Source organism: Strix aluco, chromosome 4, assembly GCF_031877795.1.
Source record: "Strix aluco isolate bStrAlu1 chromosome 4, bStrAlu1.hap1, whole genome shotgun sequence".
Classification (NCBI taxonomy): domain Eukaryota; kingdom Metazoa; phylum Chordata; class Aves; order Strigiformes; family Strigidae; genus Strix; species Strix aluco.
The window spans coordinates 81671-101463 of NC_133934.1; the positions used below are offsets into that span (position 1 = coordinate 81671).

The following is a 19793-nucleotide window of genomic DNA, read 5'->3' on the forward strand; positions in this document are numbered from 1 at the left end:
TTGTGTCTTGGGGGAGGGTGTTGGGGTACCAGCGTGTCCCTCTCACACCCTCACGCCCACCCTCCAGCCAGCCCTGTCTGCCCCCTCACACCAGCTGTCCTCGCAGCGGGTCCTGTGTCACCTCACACACAGCAGCCCCCACCACAGCCGCCTCTCCAGCTGCCTGCCAGCCCTCGGCCCCTCCCACAGACCCCAACCCCGTGGGATGGGACCCCCAGGCCCCGGCCTTCCCTGAGGCTGCCTTGTGGGTCTGGGGGCCTTGCGTGTCCAGGACAGGTGGGATGGCCAAGGAGGGGGTGGGAGTTGTCCTGCTGCAGCCTTTGGGAAAGTGCTGGGAGGGGGCAGTGGACGGAGAAAACCGCCACTGAAAGTTTCTGCTCCGTGCTCTCCAAAGCCAGCTGCCCACGGGCCCACGGGCGAGGGGGAGGTTGGGGCAGGGGTGGCCAAGAGACCGGGGGGGGGGGAGGGAGGGGGGGCGTCGGTCAGCCCTGCCCTCCCCTGCGCCTTCGCACTCCCCGGTTTGCCGTGCCCGGAGCCACGTCCCCATCCCCGGCGCTGCCGAGGGTCACCCGGGTTGGGCGAGGAGCTCCTCGGTGCCCCCGGGCTGGTGGGAACCCAGCGCCCACGGCCACGCGGGGGAGCGAGGCCCGGGGACCCTCCGCAGGCGGGCGGGGGGGGCCGGGCTGGCCCGAGGAAGGCCCGGGGCTGCCCGCCCCCCACCCCCAGCGGGCAGACCCACCCCCGCCCCCGGAGCGGAGTGGAGCCCGGCCGGGGCGGGGGCCCCGATGGGGCCGGCCCCATCCTGGGGCGGTGGGACGGGGGCGCGGGGCCCATCCTCGCCGTCCGGGCTGCGGGGCCGGGCCGGGGCCGGGGTGGCGGGGCGGCCCCGGACACTTGGGCACGGCGCGGGGCGGGCCAGGGCGGAGAGGGGCGGCTCGGCTCGGCACGGCTCGGCTCGTCTGGTCGCTCTCGCTCGGCGCTGCCGGAGCCGCGCAGCCCGCGGGGACAAGAGGTACCGCCCGGGGCAGCGGAGCGGGACCGGCCCGGGGGCGGCGGGGCTGGATGCGCCGAGCCCTGCCCGGCCCCCGCGGAGCCCCCCGGGCCGCGGGTGGAGGCTGTCGGGGGGCTGTGGCGGGGTCGCGGAGCGGAGCCGGGGGGGGGGGGCGCTGCGTGTCTCGTGTGGCGGCTGCGGGGCCGGGCCGGGCTGCGTGGGGCCGGTTTCCCCGCCCCAAACCCCCGGGCGTGGGAGCGTGTCCGTGGGATGCCCGTGGGGTGCCGGGGCGCGGGCTCCGCCGTTCCGCGGCCGCAGGGAGGGTGCCCGGTGTTGGCTGCAGGGCGCGGGCATCGTGCGCGGTGCGATGCCCGTGGCTGCGCCGCCGGTCCCCGGGTGGGAGGGTGTGGGCAGGGCAGGCGGGGGGGGGGTGAGGGCAGGGCAGGCAGGGTGCGCTTCCCGCGTGCTCGGTGGGCAGGGCGCCCAGCAGACCCCGCAGGTTCGCGGGGTGCCTCGTCGGGGCTGTGGTACCCTCGCGGGCTGCGCCAGCTGCGGGAGGAGCGTTTGCTGAGCTGTGGTTTACAAAGGCCGGTGGAGACTCAGGATTTCCATGAAGATGGAATTTGCTGTGGCCCTTGGGGAGAGGAGGGATGAAGGGATGTGAGGAGGGAGGGCTGGAGGGCTGCTGGCTCTGCCCCTCCCCAGAGGAGCGGGCGGGCAGCTGAGCAGGTCGCCCATCTCCCAGTAGCTCCAGGCAGGCTGCTCCTCTTCTCCGGGGTGCCCGAGCCCCCCAGACCCGCCGCTCGCCCCCCAGCCTGTCCGGGCCATTGAGACCATGTGGCTGATGGCTGCAGTGTCTGCACATTCCTCCAGGGTCTTCCCCTCCCGGCAGCAGCTGGTTGTCCCCAGGGCTGCCCCTCCAAGAGCCCAGGGGAGCCCGGAGCAGAGCAGGCAAGTCCGTGGCAGAGCCGAGGGCCCTGGATGGTGTTAGGAACTGCAGAGAGCTGTACTATGACCTGCCCTGGCTTAGGGGGTGATGGCGGGACAGGGGGACATCAGGCAGCCCACTGGGGCTGGACCCAGGGTCAGCAGGGGAAGGGGGGCTCAGCACCGGCGAGCCCTCGGTGCTCTGCCCCAGCTGATGCCCCAGGAGCCGGCCTGTGCTGCCCACAGCAGCGTCCCTGTCGCTGCCGGGGATGGGGGCAAGCTGTGGGGTGGCGTGGACAGGCATGCTGCTGTCGGGGCAGGGAGGTCCCAGCCAGCGGGAGGTGGGTGTTGTTCCGAGGTGTCACCGAGCTGGCCAGGGTGCCCAGGCTTCTGTGGTGGCCCTGGGCTGCACCCTGGTCCTTCTGAGACCAGTTCAGCTGGGGAGCCCTGCTGCCTTCCAGACCTTGGCTGTGCTCACCCTGGAGATCTGAGCTCATGGGGTCCCTGCAGGCCACCGAGCGGGGTGGGGGTGTTGGGGCTCTCCCAGCTTCTGCACACACGCTCCCGGCACCCCAGGGCTGCCAGGAAGCAGCAAGAACGAGGCAGGCCCATCCAGGCAGCTGGGATTGCGAAAAGGCCAGCGCTGGGCTGTGTGTGCCGGGGCCCTGGGGAGAAGGGGGGGAAGGAGCCCAGCGCCTGAAGCCATGGGACCCACCAGACCTTCTCCTGCCCCGAGTGCCGGGGATGCAACCCCACGCTCTCAGGGATGTCCTGGCGCAGGCCTCGGCAGAGTGTGACTGTGTCACCCCTTAAACTTCCCAAGGATAAACAGAGGGAGCTTCTTCCTCCTAGTGCTGGCAGGTTTCCCAGGTCTTCGGTCGCTTGTGCTGCTCTTCTCAGAGTCCTTCCAGTTGTCACTGCCTGGGTTGCTCCGTGTCCCCAGCTGCTGAGAGAGCGGGTTCCTGCGGGCCCCGCCGTGCCTGGCCCTTCCCCACTGCCATGGCCTGGGATGTTGTCCCTGTGCCGCAGGGATGCCCCGCGCTCGGCTGCCCTAATGCAAGCTGATCAAACACGCTGACCTGCCAGGGGCCCCGGTTGGTCAGTCGGGAGCTGCCCCTTTCCTGGGGTCTGTTTGATGTTCACTAGGGTTTCACTGGGGCAGACCAATGTCCCTCGGAGTGTCCAGTGAGTGCCAAACAGCACATCAGATTTGAACAGTCCCTGGGAGCCAGCAACCCCCCGTGGCTCCGGGCACCCCTCGTCGGCACCGCTCACCCCTCCTGGCACAGTCGAGCCTCTGGAGGGGCAGCCGCTGTGTGAGATGCAGCTGGGGGAGCGTAGCGATGGTGGGGGCAGTGCTGGCTGGGAGGGCTGCAGGCCGGGGGTGGCTCTGTCCTGGGGGGACACAGGAACCAACGTCATCTGCTGGGACAGGCAGAGCCAGCGGGGCTGGCGTGGGAGCAGGTCGAGCAGTGCCGTGGCTCCCGCTGCCGTGCGGGGCTGCGCTTGGCACCGAAGGGTCCCTGCACCCGTGCCGGCCTCGGCAGTGCGGGGCTGAAGGTGGGGACGTGCAGGGGCCCCGGGGTTTTGGCCCCGCAGGGTTCTCGGACACCCCACCAGCTGTGCCGCGGGCTGGGAGGTGGCTTGGGGCCCTGCACACACCCGGCCGGGACATTCCTGAGGTTTCCTGGGCAGCGGCGAGGACCTGGGCTGCTCTCCCGCTCCCACGCCCGGCTCTCGCTCAGGGCCAACCTGTCCTCCCAAGCCCTTTCCACTTGCAGCCAGAGTGCTGCCGTGTGTCTGAGTGGTCTCGCACGCCGGGGCCGGCACGTTCAGCGCGGCACGGCACGGCTCAGCACAGCACTGCACGGGCTGGCCGGCGGCTCTGGCAGGAGCCCCGGTGTGAGAGGAGGTGGCCCCTGGCTGGAGGCAGCTGGCAAGCAGGACAGCCGGGGCACTGGGGAGGTGAGGCCGGGCAGGATTGTGCCCGGCTCCTGTCCAAGATGTGCGGTGGCAGCAGCCAGGGGACGTGCCCGGACCCCCCGTCCCTCCCCCAGGCGACTCCCGGCCCCCTGCCCCTGCCCTGTCCCCAGGCTGTCTGCACCTCTGCCCTTCTCCCTTGCTGGGCACGTGCGTGGCTCCTGAAGATTCCTGCTCCTCTGGGAGCACCAGAGCTCCTGTCCTCCCGCCGTGCTGCTGGTGGCCCCTGTGCTGGTTGGGCGGGACCTGTTGCCCTTGTGCTCTCGGCAGGGATGGCTTGTGAAGGCTGGGCAACTGGGGGCACCTTCCCCTGGCCAGAGGTGGGAAGGAGGTGGGAAATCCCCCTTGGGTCTCTGGTGCTGGGTGATCAGCCCCTGCAGGGTGGAGGGACCCCCCCAGCTTGTCTGTCCCGGCCGAAGAGCCCCAGCCCGGACAGGTCTGGTGGCAGGCGGCAGGACGGCTGTGCCGTGAGGCTGCAGAAAGGGGCTGAACCCGGGGGACGCTGCGCACGGAGCAGCCCCGTCCGCTGACCTGCAGGTCTGGGCCGCAGCTCCCGGGGCTGACCCGCCGGGTCTGGGGGGGGCTCCCTGTCTGGGAGCAGCAGGCAGGAGCGGGCAGAGCCTGCCAGCGGAGCGGGGGAGTCGGGCAGCGTCACATGGCTGGAGAAGAGTAAACGCACTGCTTGCGTTTCAGAAAATGGAAAAAGTGATCTGGACAATGAGAGCCCTGTTAGCCGGAGCGCCCTGGCACATGGGCTCGGAGCACGTTCAGAGAAGGGGTTAGCGCAGGAACGGGGAGGCAGCTTGGGCCGTGCTCCGGGAAGTTCATGCTGCCCGACAGCTGTCCTGGGCTGGGTGTGGGAAGTGCTGCGGGCCCAGGCAGAGCTCGGCCGGGCATTTCACTGGGAAATTCCAAGATGAGTGTCGGGAGGTGAGGACAGGCTGAGCTGCGAGGGCAGAGGTGGGAGTGAGGGACGCTGGAGCCTGAGCAGAGGAAAGCCATGACCCGGGAACAGAGTGCTGAGGGGGGCAGTGAGCTGGGTTTAAGGCAGAAACGGATGGTAGAAGTCTGAGCAGGTTCAGAAGCAACTGAAGAACTGTGAGGCAGAGAAACCCACGGTAGGCTTTCAAACACAGAGGCTGAGGTATCTGAGCTGAGGTGGCAGAGCAGGGCTGCAGCAGGATGTCCTGCCCTGACACGGGGCACCTTCTGCTGCTGCTGTTGGGGTTGGGGTCCTGGGCTGGGGCACGTTTGTCCTGGCCTCACACAGCCCCGTGGCTCTCACCCCCCCACCATGGTGCTGCCCTCCCAGCATCAGCTCTTCTGGCCGTCCCCGTGCCCAGCCGGCCGTGGGCCCGGGGCTCTGGGCAGGGCTGTGGGGCCGCAGGCACACGTGGGGCTGCCCCACGTCACTGCAGGGCTGGGGCTGAGACCTGTTGTCACGCCGTGTCACTGGTGTCAGTGATCCCGTCCGGACCACCAGAGCCTGGTGGTCGTGCTGCCGGGGCTCCGTGGGGCCTGGGGCTCCGTGGAGGCGGCGCTTTACTGCACAAAACCCAAGCACTTTCTTGCGTGGTGTGTTCTGCTCACCGGTCCTACGTGCCTTGTTCCTAAATGCACGGACTTAAATTTTCCTTGTAGCCAAGGATTTAGGCTGCATGGTGCTGTTTTGCCAGGCTGTCCGCATCACAGTGCACACTCCCACCCATTTCTGTCTTCGCAGGAGAGGACTTTTTCCCCCTCCAGAGAGGGTTTTGCTTTGAAAAGCATGTGATCCTCACCAGAAAGCCCCTGAATGGTGACTTCCCCGTTGTAACCACATTTCAGTTCCAGCAGGTGACCAGTTTTAATCTACTTAGTAGAAGGTGCACTGATTTCGTTGAGTGCTAATTATTCATTAAAAGGTGGTGCAAGATGAATTGAATGCCTTCCAGTCTCAGCCTGTTATATCAACACAGTTACTCCAATTAACCAAACCTGTGATCTCATAAAAGGTCACACCAGCTTTCTGACACAGGCTATTTCTGCAGAACTGTGGAGATTGGCGTTAATTGTGCTGCTGTCCTTTAGTGTTTTGCTGACCCATTGCAAAACAGCCTGGAGCCAGCCTGCCTGCCGTCCACATCGGAGGAGAGAATCTTGCTTGTTCAGTGCAGGTGCTGGTGAAGCTTTAGTCCTCATGCGCTTGCAGCTTCCCCAGTCTCCCAAGGTGTGTTAGAGTTAGCACCGAGAGGGCCCAAATTTGTGCATTGTGAAAAGCGGTTTAGCTCTGAGGATTTACAGTGCTTCGTTTGCGCAGGGGGGGATGTCCCCTCGGTGACTGGTGGGTGGAATAAGAATTGTTTTCTTACTCCTGTGAGATGGTAAACTCATCCCTTCGGTGTTTCCCAGGCAGAGCAGAGGTGTGGATGGAGTGTTCCTGCCCTGCCTGCCCCTGGCAAGCCCAGAGACCCCCTTCCCCGAGCCATTGGCAGGACTGGGGTGGCCCTTTGCGCCTGCCCTCCTCTTTCTCCTGCCATAACAGGCTGATTAAAAGGTTCAGCAAAGCGTTTCCCTGCTGCCTGCCCACAAATATGCTTCCTGCTGGGCTTTGTTTTGTTCTCACAGTGCCAAAGCAGGCAGCCGAGGTGCGGGGAGCCCGGAGCCAGCTCCCACGCACCCCAGGACTGCGGGCTGCCCTGGGCCAGGGTGCATTCCTGAGTCCCCCATGGGCTGTGAGAGAGGGGAGAGCTGGACCTGGTGCTGATGTGATTGCCCCGAGGGCCACCACAGTGTCTCGAATTGGCCTGGACTGGTGGTGTCAGTCCTCTCATTACCCCTCACCCTCTCTCCCTGCAGGCACCGGGCGCTCACCCCAAGGCACTTGCTGCTCTTGGTGGCACCTCCAATGCGGCACATGCCTGAAGCGGGGGCAGGCAGCAGGTCTGGGCCCCTTCAGGGGTTTTTGTTGGTGCGATGGGCGTGGAAAGGGGCTGTCTCTGGCCACTGTCCTGGTTTGTCCTTGCCTTGGGTCCAGGAGGCATTCCGAGAGGCTGGAGGGGTGACCCAGCCTCCATCATCTGGAAAAGTGACCAGAGCAGGAGCGGGGCTGGTTCCTGCTAGCGGAGCCTCTGCAGAGACCCTGCCCCAGGTGCCGGCGGGGCAGTGGGTACATCATGCCAGCCCCCAGCCCGGTGCTGGTGGCCAGGCTGGCGCTGAGGGCCCAGAGAGGCTGTGCTGTCTGAGGGGGGACCCCCCGGTGCCTTCGCTCTGTGAGGGGCCCCTTCCCAAAGCCGCTGCAGGGACCTTGCTGCCACCCCACAGGTGCCAAGGGGCTGGGAGCAACAGGGCAATGCGCGGACAGGCCCCAGTCCAGGGAAAGGGGCTCCTACAGCCGGCACCCAAATTGCAGCCACGGTCCCCGAGGATGCCCTGATACAGCCCTGAGGTCCCACCAGACTGGCACAGGGGCAGCGAGCCGTGAGGGCGTGGGGATGGAGGCTTGCGGGAAAGCGTGCCGGGCACGGCAGCGCACTGCACTGTGGAGAGGGTCTGCGGGAAGGGTCCCTGCGGCACAGCCCCATGCCGGGAGCACCTGCGGGGTTCGCATTTGTTTTTCTTCCTCTGTAACCCTGGAGCTGAACGTTGGAGTCTTAAATCACCCCTACTTGTGGGTAAACCAGTCCTTGCTCTTTTTGACTAAGGTCTAATGACAAGCCCGATCGGTGTGAGCATGGCATGCAGGGTCTGCTCTCGGGCTGGGGGATGTAGGATGCAGAGACGGATTTCTGGTGGGCCTGTCCAGGAGGGTCCCAGGTTTGGGGGTGTGCTTTCCGACCCGTGGAGGGACTGGCTGGAAGAGTGACGTGATGCTGCGGTGACAGGAGGCAGGTGGGTCCTCGGCAGTGCTGGGCATCAGAGCTTTGCCGTCAAAAGTCAAAGCACAGCCTGCAGCAGAAATGCTGTTCCTGGGCTGTTGTGGCACCCGCAGGGTTAAAGTGGTCCCTGATGGGATAAATTGGAGTAGTGCTGGGAAGGGAAGGCGGTTCACAGAGAAGTGTTTTCACCATTGTTTGCCGATGGGACTGGTGCAGGAATACCACATCTCCCTCAGGTATTCAGGGAACCGCAGATGTTATTGCAGAGCTGGAGAAATGCCGCGCAGGGAGGAATGTGAAAGGCCGCAGCTGCCTCGCTCCTCACGGTGGGCAGGAGCCTGGGCTGGCAGCCCCTCGCCGCCAGCGGCCTTTGTGTGGCTCGTGGTGGGTCAAGCTCCTGGCCAGCCCATCCGGGCTTTCCCTGGGCCCTGGTCCTGTGCCAGCCCGCTCTGCTCTGGCAGCCGATCCCCCTCCCTCCCAGCTGGCTCTCCCGGGGGTGACGCACACCCCTTTGCCTGTCCGCCCTCACTGCCTTTGGCGCGGGAGATGCAACCTGGTGGCATGGTGGGATGTTGGTAGTGGCCGTTCGTGGAGGGGCGCGAGGTGCCGGGGGGGCTCTGGGCAGATCCCCGGCCAAGAGCAGCCCAGGGGGTGCCGGGCCGATGCGGGGGCTGTGTGTGGGAGGCACCGGGTGGGCAGAGAGGGTGGGCTGGCTCTGGCCAGGGACGAGACCCATGGGTGTGCTGGCACGGAGCGGAGCCGCGTGTGAGTGGGGGGATCGCCCGGCGCCGGCTGCGCCACGGGAGCTGGTGCTTCAGCGTCCAGCATGCTCTGACCCTTCCTGCCCTTGCAGAGCTGAGCTGCCATGGGAAGCTGCGGCCCGCGGGCACGGCAGGAGCTGCTGGTGCTGCTGAGCGTGTGGCTGTGGGTGGGCAGCACCCAGTCCACCCCCCCAGCCCCCACGCATGGCCCCGGCCCCCAGCTGAAGTTCCGCCTGGCTGGTTACCCCCGCAAGCACAACGAGGGCCGTGTCGAGGTCTTCTACAACGACGAGTGGGGCACCATCTGCGACGACGACTTCACGCTGGCCAACGCGCACGTACTGTGCCGGCACCTCGGCTTTGTGGCTGCCACCGGCTGGGCCCACAGCGCCAAGTACGGCAAAGGCGTCGGTAAGAGGGCGGTGGGTGCAGCCATCCCGTTCTGCATGGGTGGGGGCCAGCCTGGCCGCTGCCACTGGGGGCTGTGCATGCCGCAGGTCTGCGGGCACTGTTGGTGGGGCTGGGGGGCAGGTCTTGCGTGTGCTGAGTGCCAGCATTGCGGGTGTGCGCAGGGGGGGTGTGAAGACGCGTGTGTACGCACACGCAACGCAGGCGACGAGGCTCCACGTGTCTGTGTGAGCTGCCCTGCGGGTATCCGGGGCGCGGGGCGGTCGCTGACACATGCTGCGGCTGCAGGGCTGCGTGTGCCGGGGCTGCTGTGGGGTACGGTGCAGGTGAGGGGCTGTACCGACCCCGGGGCGCACGTTATGGGGAGCTTTGTGGTGGCAGAGCAGCCTCTTGGGGAGGTGGAAGCTCCACGTCTGCGGATCCCCCGCTCAGGGCTTTGCTTGTGGCATTTCGCTGGCCTCAGGGCAGGGCTGCCAAGGGAGGGCTGCCCCCAGCCCATATCCGCGCCCCTGCTGCACCCCTGTGCAGGCCCTGGCTGTGCTCCACCAGCACCTTCCCCGCTCCCAGGGGATGCTGCGTGGGTTTGGCCCCCCCTCACCCCGGCCCTGGTGCCTGGCAGGGCGGATCTGGCTGGACAACGTGAATTGTGCCGGCGGTGAGAAGAGCATCGGGGACTGCAAACACCGGGGCTGGGGGAACAGCGACTGCAGCCATGAGGAAGATGCAGGTGTCATCTGCAAGGATGAGCGCATCCCAGGCTTCAAGGACTCCAACATCATCGAGGTGAGGAAGCTGCTGGCCAGGGTGGGTGGCCGGTGCTGCCCAGGGTCATACAGAGTTGGCTGCCCGAGCCCTGCCACGTGCAGCCCCACCAGCCCTCAGTCCCCCTTGAATATTTGGGAGGCAGCTTCCCCACCACACGCTGGCTGGCTCCTATGGGCAGGACCAGGGGATCGTGTCAGTGCCCCCCCTCAGCCCCAGCACACGGACTGTCCCCATCTCTCCATGGAGAGGGGAATGTGCTCCCCCACTGCCTGGCCCCCCAGATCCACGGTGCCCCTGAGTCACCTGAGCACCCATTTCCCTGGGGTGCACCCAGCCCAACCCGGCTCCAGGGCTGCAGGGAGCAGGCAGGAGCCAGCGGGCAGCCTGGCAGCAGGCACATCCCTCCCCTGCCCTGCCTGGGAGCATGGAGCTGCCACGGCCACCCTGAGCATCCTGAGCTGCTGCTTCCCCCCACAGCTTCTCTGGGCCAAGGGTCTGTCTCACACCTCTGCACCCTGTTTTCTTCTTTCTCCTGCCTGCCGGGGATCCTCAGTCCCAGATCCGCTCCTCCAGCACGCTTGGCCTCTTCCTCTCCCTCTTTCCCTCTTCCAGACTCTGTTTCTCAGACCAGCTCTTGTGGGCCCCTGTCCCCCCCCAGCCACAGTGCCTGTGCAGGACGAGGCTCTGCTCAGGACGTGGCTTGGGCATGGGGCCATGGCACAGCTCTGGGCACGGGATGGCAGGTCTCCTGCGAGGCGAGGGGGGCTGTGGCCATGTCCCAGCACCCCAGCTGCTCTCCAGCTCTGGGCGGGTGGTCTGGGCACCCTCCCTTGGGGTGCAGGGTCCCGAGGTGGCAGGACGGCAGCACTGGCTTGCCCAGCTGTGCTCCCAGGAGATGCACCTGGGGGTCGGGGGGATGTGGGGCTCTGGCTGCACAGGATGGGGTTGGTTCCTTGGCCACCCAGGGACATCGGATGTGGTCTGCAGGGACGCAGGACCTGCCCGTCCCTGTTCTCCACCAGGGACTGGGGTCCCTGTCTCCCATGGGTGCCCACATCCTCGGGGCGTTCCTGGGAAGGGGCTGGCAGGGAGCTGGGGCAGCGGGCTGCCACGCAAGCCTGGGCTGCCCTGTGCCCCGCAGAGCGAGCAGAGCCACGTGGAGGAGGTGCGCCTGCGGCCGGTGGTGGCTGGGGGCCGGCGGCAGCTGCCGGTGACGGAGGGCATCGTGGAGGTGCGCTACAAGGATGGCTGGGCACAGATCTGCGACGAGGGCTGGAACAGCCAGAACAGCCGCGTCGTCTGCGGCATGATGGGCTTCCCTGCTGAGAAGAAGGTCAACAGGAACTTCTACAAGTGAGTGAGACCGTCAGGGAGCCCACGGGGTGTCAGAGCAGAGCTGGGAGCACGGGGCTGGGGCAGGGCTGGGGACAGTGCCAGGGACATGGGGCAGTGCCGGGGGAACAGCAGGGGCCATGCTGTTGGGCACTGTGGCTCCCCAGCATCCCTCCCATCCCTGCTGCCTGTCAGTCTCAGCCCCAGCTGGCCATATGGGCTCTTGCTAGCCAAGCCAGGGGCCTGTGGTGTGGCCATGGCTGCCCACCTGCCCCATGCGCCACCGCAGAGGCTGCTCGAGACGGCAGCTGTTGTACCTCCACATTTCCCCCCAGCACAGAGTTTGGGGGTCCCCATCTGAGGGGAGGTTTGGCAGTGAGCCAGGCAGGGATGCTCCAACAGCACAACGGCCCGAGCGAGGGCTGCAGGGACGTGGGCACGGACCCACTGCCCGTGGCACGGTGCCGGTGCTGCATGCGCGCTGACCGGGCAGCCGTGGTGTTGCTCCTGCAGGCGGTTGAGGCGTGCGGCCAGGATGAAGGGCCGGAGCCTGAGGCCAGGCAGCAGGTAAGGGGCTGGGGCGCCCCATCTGCTGAGCCCTTGGCAGAGCTGGGCTGGCTGGCCCCACCGGTCTCTGCCATCACAACAGATCCTGGCACAAATGGATCTGGATGGAGCAGACCAAGGGCCCAGGCTGTGCTGGGCAAGCAGGACAAACGCCACCCCGCTGGGACCTGCCTGTGCGCACCAGGGTCCCCCATCCCCCATCAGAGACAGTCTTTCTCCCAGGCTGGCCATGTCCCATGCACCGGGCAGGGGTCCTGGCAGGGGGGTCAGGGTCTGCGGCACAGACCCGCTGTGGGCAGGACCCCCTGGGAGGTGTGGAGGGGGCCACAGCATCCTGGCCTTGGAGCGGAGCCATCTCTCCTGGCGGATGGGGAGGGAGGACTGTGGAAATGGGCTGCTTTCTGCAGAAAGCAGTGGGGAAGCTGGAAAGGCTGCGCACCCCTCCCTTCCCCGCAGGGTGGGCGGGTGCAGGCATGGGAGCGCTTGCTCAGCCCTGCTGGGTGCCGGGGTGATGGGCACCGTGACAGGCTTGTCCCGAGCGCTGCATCTGCTCAGGGTCTCTTGCACCCTCTGCCAACCCGCTCTTGCTGCCTTTCTGCCAGTCCCAAGGGATAGTCTGGCTGTCCTTTCCCTCCATCCCTAAGCTCTGCTGCCGGATTTGGTGGTGGGTTCAGGAAGCCAGAGACCATCCTCTCTGGGCCATGGCCTGGCACCTCTTGCCTGAGCCCACGGCTGCGTGGAGACATTGCTCTGCCCCCAGCACATGACCATGCCCTGGTCCCACCACCTTCCCTATGCTCCGAACCCCTTGTGAGCTCTTTGTTGTGGCACTTCCCAGCTTTGTGTCCCCAAGAGGCGCCCTCGCCAGCTCCTGCAGTGGTGATGGAAATCCAAACGGGATCAGCCCGGGGGGTCTCCTCAGACCCCCTCCACGGGTCCCACTCTTTGCAATGTGCTGTTAAGTCTCTGATTTGATGCTGACTGCCCCTTCTCCAGGGAGCGGGTATTTCCCCTGCAGCACTGGGTGAAATGCTTCATGAAATCCATGAGTCTGGGGTCTGCTCCCTCCCCTCTACCCGGAGCAGGAGCTGCCTCCTGAAAGCCACGCGCTGGTTTGCACGGCTGCAGTTGTACGTGGGGTCACAGGATAATCCAGGCTGGAAGGGACCTCAGGGAGTCCTGGTCCTGCCACATGGAGCAGGGTCAGCCCAGGACGTCATCCCCTTGGCTTTTGAAAACCTCCAAGGATGGAGATCCTGCAGCCTCGTGGCCTCTGCTCCAATGTTGAACAGCCCTCGTGGGGAAAAAATTTTCCTTACACCACGTCTGAACCTCGCCTTGCCAATCACGCCTGTTTTGTGCTCTTCCCTCCCGTGGCTGGAAGCGCCAGGCTCTGGCCTGCTGGCAGCCCCGCTCCCCCATCTCTCCTCCAGCCCTGACTGCCGTGGTGGCTCTGCCCAGGGCCCACACCTCTTAGTTGATGAATTTCTTGTGCTGGGGACCCAGAACTGGCTGCAGGATTGAGATGCGGCTTCATGAGTGTGAATGGGTGCTGCTGTCCTCTGGCTGATGTCCTGGGCTGTGTCCTGGGGCTTGCAGCCTGTGCGGGCTGATGCAAACCTACCACTGGCCAGCGGGCTCAGTTGCCAGACTTGGTTTTGCCTTGTCCCTGGGAGGCTGTCAGTTCCCTGTTTTGGGGTACTCTGCTCCACTCCTTGCGCTCCCTGGGGTTTTGGCCCTGCTCGGCATCTTCCTCCCCGAGCGAAGCAAAGCATCTGAGCGCGTTGGGACCATCATGTGTGCGCCGGGCCCTGGGCAACTTCATCTTCCCCGCATCATGCAGTGTGCACCCCAGGAGCTCCCGTCGCTGGTGGGGGGTCCCTGCAAGCCTGAGCGTGTCCCACCGTGCCCGCAGCACTGGGGAGGGTGCCCGCCGCCCGCACTGCTTGCTTGGTGCTGCGCTTGTGGGGCATCCTGCCCCCCTCGGACCACGGCGCAGTGACGTTGTCTGGTGTCTGGACAAGGACATGGACACACCTCACTTGCACCCGACAGATCAAATCATTGCCCTGGTGTTTGATCTTCTGCTGTGTGACAAGGCAGCCTGGGATGTTGCTGCATCCAGCAGTTTCCTGGTGGGATGTGGGCAGGAAACTGCATCACTGCTGTGCAGGGCAGTTGTGTCACGTTGCTGTCACCCATGTGTGACGTGAAGGGGACGTGCATGAGTCTCCCTCAGGGGCCAATGTGCCCAGTTGTCTTCAGTCAAAGCCGGGGCCGGCTGTGCTCCCCGTGTCACTGCAGCTGGCGGAGGTGGCAGCCAGAGGCCCTGGGCTCCTTGATGGTTGTTTTCTGTTTTCCAGGCTTGCCTCCAAATCTCAGACTAAACAAAAGCGCAGGGAGGACGTAGGGTCCAGGAAGAGGTAAATGGCTCCAGTGGAGAGCCTGATTGCCAGGAGCCCTGCTCAGCCCTGCCGGAGTTGTGCGTGTCCCCATGCTGCCGGGGACGTGGAGCAGGCGGCTGGCGAGGGGCGGGCACCTGCAGACACGGCGCGTCTCTCCCTGGGGGATATGGCGAGGGGCGCGGGCAGCACGTGCAGCTGCAGGCAGTGTGGCCGTCGACACCTCCGCTGCCAGCTGGCCATGCCGGTGGTGTCTCAGGGCTCCTCCCTCCTTGCAGGCTGTTCACGGAGCGGCAGCAGCTCAACTACCGCCTGCACTCGGTGTCCTGTGCGGGGACAGAGGTGCACCTCTCCATGTGCACCTTCGAGTTCTACCAGGGCAACGCCTCGGCCGCCTGTGGCGCCGGCATGCCCGCCGTCGTCAGCTGCATGCCTGGGCCCCTCTTCGCCACTGGCAGCGCCCACAAGAAGAAGCAGCGCCAACAGCTGCAGGGCCAGGTGAGCCCCGCGGGGAGGGGGACGAGTCCTGCGGTGTCCCACAGCTGGCCGCTGCCCTGCCACAGGGCTCTGTCCCCCGGCCTGCACCCGAGGGCAGGTGTGTGGGTCCCTGGGTGACCAGCTCACGGAGCAGGAGGTGGGGATGGTGTCCTGCCCCTGCACACCCCAGAGTCATGGCCCGCAACCCCTGTGCTGTGCCGTGCCCTGACCCTGCTCCCCTGTAGCCACGGATCCGGCTGAAGGGCGGCGCGAAGGTCGGCGAGGGCCGCGTCGAGGTGCTCAAGAACAGTGAGTGGGGCACGATCTGCGATGACCGCTGGAACCTGCTGTCGGCCAGCGTGGTGTGCCGCGAGCTGGGCTTCGGCAGCGCCAAGGAGGCCCTCACCGGGGCACGCATGGGCCAAGGTGAGGCTGCTGGGGCGGAGGGGCCAGGCATCGCGCTCCTGGGGCTGCAGGCGAGGCGCTTGTCCAGGCGCAGGGCTCTCCTGGGCTGCGGGGAGCCATGGCCGGGCTGGTCCCTTGGGTGTCCGGCTGCCAGTCCTGCGTGGCACCGGGCTTGGCCCTGAGCATCCCCAGGGGGCTGCGGCCACTCGAGCTGGGCAGCAGCCGTGGGGGCCAGGAGTGCTCCCTCGCTGCTAGCCGAGGGGCAGCCACGGGGCCGTCCCTGTGTCACCGGGCCCTGAGCTCGGCGGTGCCCCTGGCAGGGACAGGGCCCATCCACCTGAACGAGGTGCAGTGCCTGGGCACCGAGAAGTCCCTCTGGAGCTGCCCCTTCAAGAACATCACGCAGGAGGACTGCAAGCACACAGAGGATGCGGCCATCCGCTGCAACATCCCCTACATGGGCTACGAGAACCTGGTGCGCACGTTTCCCCCTGGCCTGAGGCAAGGGCCACCCTGGGGGGCTTGGGGAGTCTGTGGGTGGGAGCCCCAAGCTGCTCCTGTGAGGGGGGGGGGGACGGGAGGCTGGGGGGGGCTGTGGGCACCCCATGGAGCCTCGCTGGGTGGGTGGGGTGGGGCTGCTGCTCCCTGCTGCTCTCCCTGCTGCCAGCCCCTGTCAGCTCCCCAGCAGAAGCACCAGGAAAAAAATCACTGTGGGCCAACTAGGAGATTTTTTTTTACTGATGATGAAATGAGCAAATGGAGACGCATGTTCCTGTTTGCCCTGGCCTGTCATTTCATCCACTTTGGGCTTTTTAACCTTTTTTAACTCTCCCATACCTGTCATTTCTGAAATGGGAATGTCATTTCAAAATGAACCGGTTTTCCCTGCTTCGGTGAGACAATTCCCAAAGTCACAAGCAATTTCTTGCCCCCAAACCTGCCATGTTGGTTGAGTTCCCTGCTGACCAAAGCTGTGCCCGTGCTTCTGGCTGCCCCCTCCCCATGTGCCCCGACACCCCCAGCCCAGGGCCCGTCTGGGTGCCGCAGCACGGCCCTGGCTATGCCGGGGATGGGGACGGGGGCTGGGGATGACTGTCCTGTGGGACGTGGCCACAGGAGCATCACTTGCCACACGATGATGCTGCCACCGCCTTTCTCCGCAGATTCGGCTGAGCGGGGGCCGGAGCCGCTTCGAGGGGCGGGTCGAGGTGGCAGTGGGGGCAGGCGACGGGGAGCAGCCCCGCTGGGGTCTGGTCTGCGGCGAAGGCTGGGGTACGCTGGAGGCGATGGTGGCCTGTCGCCAGCTGGGGCTGGGATTCGCTAACCACGGCTTACAAGTAGGTGCCAGCGCCAGCTCAGCCAGGGCAGCGACCCGCCACCACCACTGCTCCGTGGGGATGGAGATGGGAACAGGGATGGGGACGGGATGGGGAGGAGGGTGGCATGGCGGGGGTGCCACTGATGGCCCCAGGGCTCCCCCGCAGATCCGCCTGGCCGGCGGGAGGACAGCATTCGAGGGCCGCGTGGAGGTGAAGCGAGGCAGTAAGTGGGGCACGGTGTGCAGCGATGGCTGGACCACCAAGGAGGCGATGGTGGCCTGTCGCCAGCTGGGCCTGGGCTACTCCCTGCATGCGGTGACGGTAGGTGCCGGCGGGGAGGCCCCGGGTGACGCCCCAGCGAGCACAAGGCACCGGCGCTTCCCAGATGGGGGCTGTGTGGGGGCAAAGGGATGCGGCCGCGCTGTGCCGCGGGACGGGACCCTCATGGGCAGCCCGGGCGCGTGGGCAGGGCCGTGGCGGGGAGCTGGCCGGAGCCTGGGCACCCGTGGCAGTCAGCCACCCCACCCTGCCTGTCTCACCCCCTCCCTAGGAGACGTGGTACTGGGACGCCAGCAATGTGACGGAGATGGTGCTGAGCGGGGTGAAGTGTGCGGGCCACGAGATGGCCCTGAGCCACTGCCGACACCACGGCCCCCGCCTCAGCTGCAGGAACACAGGCACGCGCTTCGCTGCAGGGGTCATCTGCTCCGAGAGTGAGTGGGGGGGCTGGGGGGTGCTGCAGGTAAAGGGGCTGCAGGCGATGGGGTTTGCAGCTGGCGAGGCTGCAGGGCCGGCCTGGGGAGGGCACACGTCCCCCCGGCCTGCGCTGGGTGCTCGCCCCGCCCCTGTCCCCACCGCCCCCGTGCAGCGGTGTGGCCGTCCGTCCCTGAGCTGCCGCCTGCCCCCCAGCCGCCTCCGACCTGCTGCTGCACGCCCCGCTGGTGCAGGAGACGGCGTACATCGAGGACCGGCCGCTGCACATGCTGTACTGCGCCGCCGAGGAGAACTGCCTCTCCAGCTCGGCCCGACTGGCCAACTGGCCCTATGGGCATCGCCGCCTGCTCCGTTTCTCCTCCCAGATCCACAACAATGGCCGTGCAGACTTCCGCCCCAAGGCCGGCCGGCACTCCTGGGTCTGGCACGAGTGCCACCGGTGCGTGCACCACGCAGGCAGGGGAACGGTGGGGAGAGGGTGATGGTGCTGCTGCGGCGGGCCGGGCGAGGGTGACACCGGGCGAGGGTGACTCTGGGCAAGGGTGATGCTGGATGAGGGTGACACAGGTGAAGGTGACACAGGTGAGGGTGACACAGGTGAAGGTGACACCAGTTGAGGCCCCTTCTGCTGCCCCAGGGTCCAGTTTTGGCTGCTCCAGCTCAGGGCTGACCCTGGAGGAGCAACGTTGGGGCTGGGGCCTTGGGGAGGCAGGGACGGGGCTGTAGGCTGAGCTCCTCACTTGCCAGGGCCACCTGGCTGGGGACAGCCATGTCCCCTCCCGGGGCAGGACTGAGCCCTGCCTGACCTGGCAGCACTGCAGCTCAGAGAGGGGGCCGTGGGCACCTTCCCCTAGCGAGGGGGGGGGTCTGCAGGGCAGGGTGAGTCTCCTGGGCCCCGGGCAGCCCCCGAGCTCCCCGCAGCCTGGGCACTGGCGCAGCCGGGCGCTGCCGGCCCCATCCCGCAGGCACTACCACAGCATGGACATCTTCACCCACTACGACATCCTGACACCCAATGGCACCAAGGTGGCGGAGGGACACAAGGCCAGCTTCTGCCTGGAGGACACTGAGTGCGAGGAAGGTGGGTGCTGTGAGGCCTCACGGCACTGTCCCCGTCCCCGCCGCATGCCAGGGCCGCAGCAGGGATGAGCCGCGCTCTCCTCCCACCCGCAGACGTGGCCAAGCGGTACGAGTGTGCCAACTTCGGGGAGCAGGGCATCACTGTGGGCTGCTGGGACCTGTACAGGCACGACATCGACTGCCAGTGGATCGACATCACAGACGTCAAGCCAGGCAACTACATCCTGCAGGTGCTACGGCTGAGCCACCCCGGCCCCACGTGCACCCCCAGCCCCCCATGTGCCCCAGGCCCTCTCACCCCACTCTCCAAGCGGGCTGGAGCCCGGTGGGGCAGCGCCTGTCCCCGTGCGCAGAGGCGTGCAGGGCTTCAGCCCGTTCCTCTCCCAGCAACGCCACTCAGGGGCACGGGGTGTGCAGGGACGGGGTCACACCCCCCTGCCCCCCAGGCAGCCGCCAGCTCCTGGGAGCCTCCTGCGCACCCCACAGCAGCCAGGGAGACAAGTCCTGCCAGGGCTGGGGGGCCACATGGCGGGCAGCAGCTCCACCAAGGCCAGGAAGGCCCAGCCAACGAGGGGCGGGGGGGCTGCGACCCTCATGGCCCGCACCCCACAGGTCGTGATCAACCCCAACTTCGAGGTGGCAGAGAGCGACTTCACCAACAACGCCATGAAATGCAACTGCAAGTACGACGGGCACCGCATATGGGTGCACAGCTGCCACATTGGTAACAGCCCGGGACGCGGCCTGTGGGGGCGAGGGGGCGGGCGGGGGTGCCCCAGGAGGCGGGGTGGCAGTGGGGCTGGGGGGGCAGGCGGCGGGGCTTGCGGGAGGGTGGCCCGGGGTGGGGGGAGGTGGGTGGCAGGGCCAGTGCAGCACTGGCAGCTCTCACCCTCTGCTCACCCAGGCGATGCGCTCAGCGAGGAGGCCAACAAGCGGTTTGAGCAGTACCCAGGGCAGCTCAACAACCAGATTTCGTAGGGCCCCAGCGCCGGGGCAAACGGGCATCTCCCTCTCTCACCCCACACGGCGGGGAGGCCGCTGCTGGGGGCTGGCGGGGAGGCCGCGTGCCCGGCCCCGGCGCCACCGAGCCCGGCCGGGGACTGCCCCGGCCTGGCCGCCGCCGGCTGCCCTTCCCCACCTCGGGGAGCTGGTGCTGGGGCACAGCACAATGGCCCCTCCCGGCCCGGGACCACCCCAACCACTGACCAGAAGACTCTGTGCCCATGTCCCCCGGGGACGCACGCAGGTATGGGCTGGGAGGTCCTGCACCCCCACCGGGCCCCTCCCTGTTCCCAGTCCATCCCAACCTGCTCCCTCACCCAGCCCTGGCTCCTTCCCCCGCGGCTCTGCCCTGGACCAGCCCTGGGCCCCCACACCCCTGCACAGCCCGGCCGAGCCCCGGGGAGCCCCTCGACCCCAGGGACGGGGCGGCTGCCCCTGCCCCAGCGGCTCCGCCTCCAGCTGCCCGGCAGCAGTTCTCACACCCATCTCTTAGTCGTAATTTTATTTTCTCGATAAAGTTGTCAGTTCTATGTCCCCAACGGCTGCTGGCTCTTCTCTGGGGTGGGACGAGAAGCCTGGAAGGGCTGGGAGGCTCCAGCACAGTGTGGGAGCTGCCCCCCCCATCTCCTGCAACCCCCAGTACCCACGGGGAGCCAGGATGCTCCCCCTTGCCCACACAGACCCAACAGCCAGTGTGGGGCTGGGGAGTGGCCGTACTGGTGCTGCTGGGAGACGCCCGTGTGGGCAGAGGACGGGGCCAGCCAAAGCCCCAGCATCACTGCCCTGGCCTGGGGACAGACGGGGCC

The 19793-nt window shown here is 66.8% G+C and overlaps 1 protein-coding gene across 3 annotated transcripts; it reads left to right on the forward strand.

The window, feature by feature from the left end:
* Positions 1-861: 861 nt before the first annotated feature.
* Positions 862-19522, forward strand: LOXL3 (lysyl oxidase like 3). 3 transcript variants are annotated; one of them, XM_074821316.1, is made up of 16 exons: positions 862-1012; positions 8609-8927; positions 9544-9707; positions 10831-11042; positions 13952-14011; positions 14269-14488; positions 14713-14893; positions 15193-15347; positions 16036-16209; positions 16357-16512; positions 16742-16904; positions 17101-17344; positions 17871-17986; positions 18079-18215; positions 18598-18709; positions 18890-19522. In XM_074821316.1, exons 2-16 carry the CDS (start codon positions 8621-8623, stop codon positions 18961-18963), a joined length of 2475 nt encoding a protein of 824 aa, XP_074677417.1. In that variant the 5' UTR covers positions 862-1012; positions 8609-8620; the 3' UTR covers positions 18964-19522. The 3 variants fall into 3 exon arrangements, with proteins under 3 accessions (XP_074677417.1, XP_074677418.1, XP_074677419.1); XM_074821317.1 differs by lacking the exon at positions 13952-14011; XM_074821318.1 differs by lacking the exons at positions 13952-14011; positions 16357-16512.
* The last annotated feature ends 271 nt before the right edge of the window (positions 19523-19793 follow it).

What these genes read in the sequence shown, in the direction of transcription:
- LOXL3 (XM_074821316.1), top strand. Translation starts at nt 8,621, where the DNA reads ATGGGAAGCTGCGGCCCGCGGGCACGGCAGGAGCTGCTGGTGCTGCTG. An exon ending in GCCAACAGCTGCAGGGCCAG is followed by an intron (nt 14,489 to 14,712) that starts GTGAGCCCCGCG and finishes GCTCCCCTGTAG; the next exon opens with CCACGGATCCGGCTGAAGGG. An exon ending in CGGGGCACGCATGGGCCAAG is followed by an intron (nt 14,894 to 15,192) that starts GTGAGGCTGCTG and finishes TGCCCCTGGCAG; the next exon opens with GGACAGGGCCCATCCACCTG.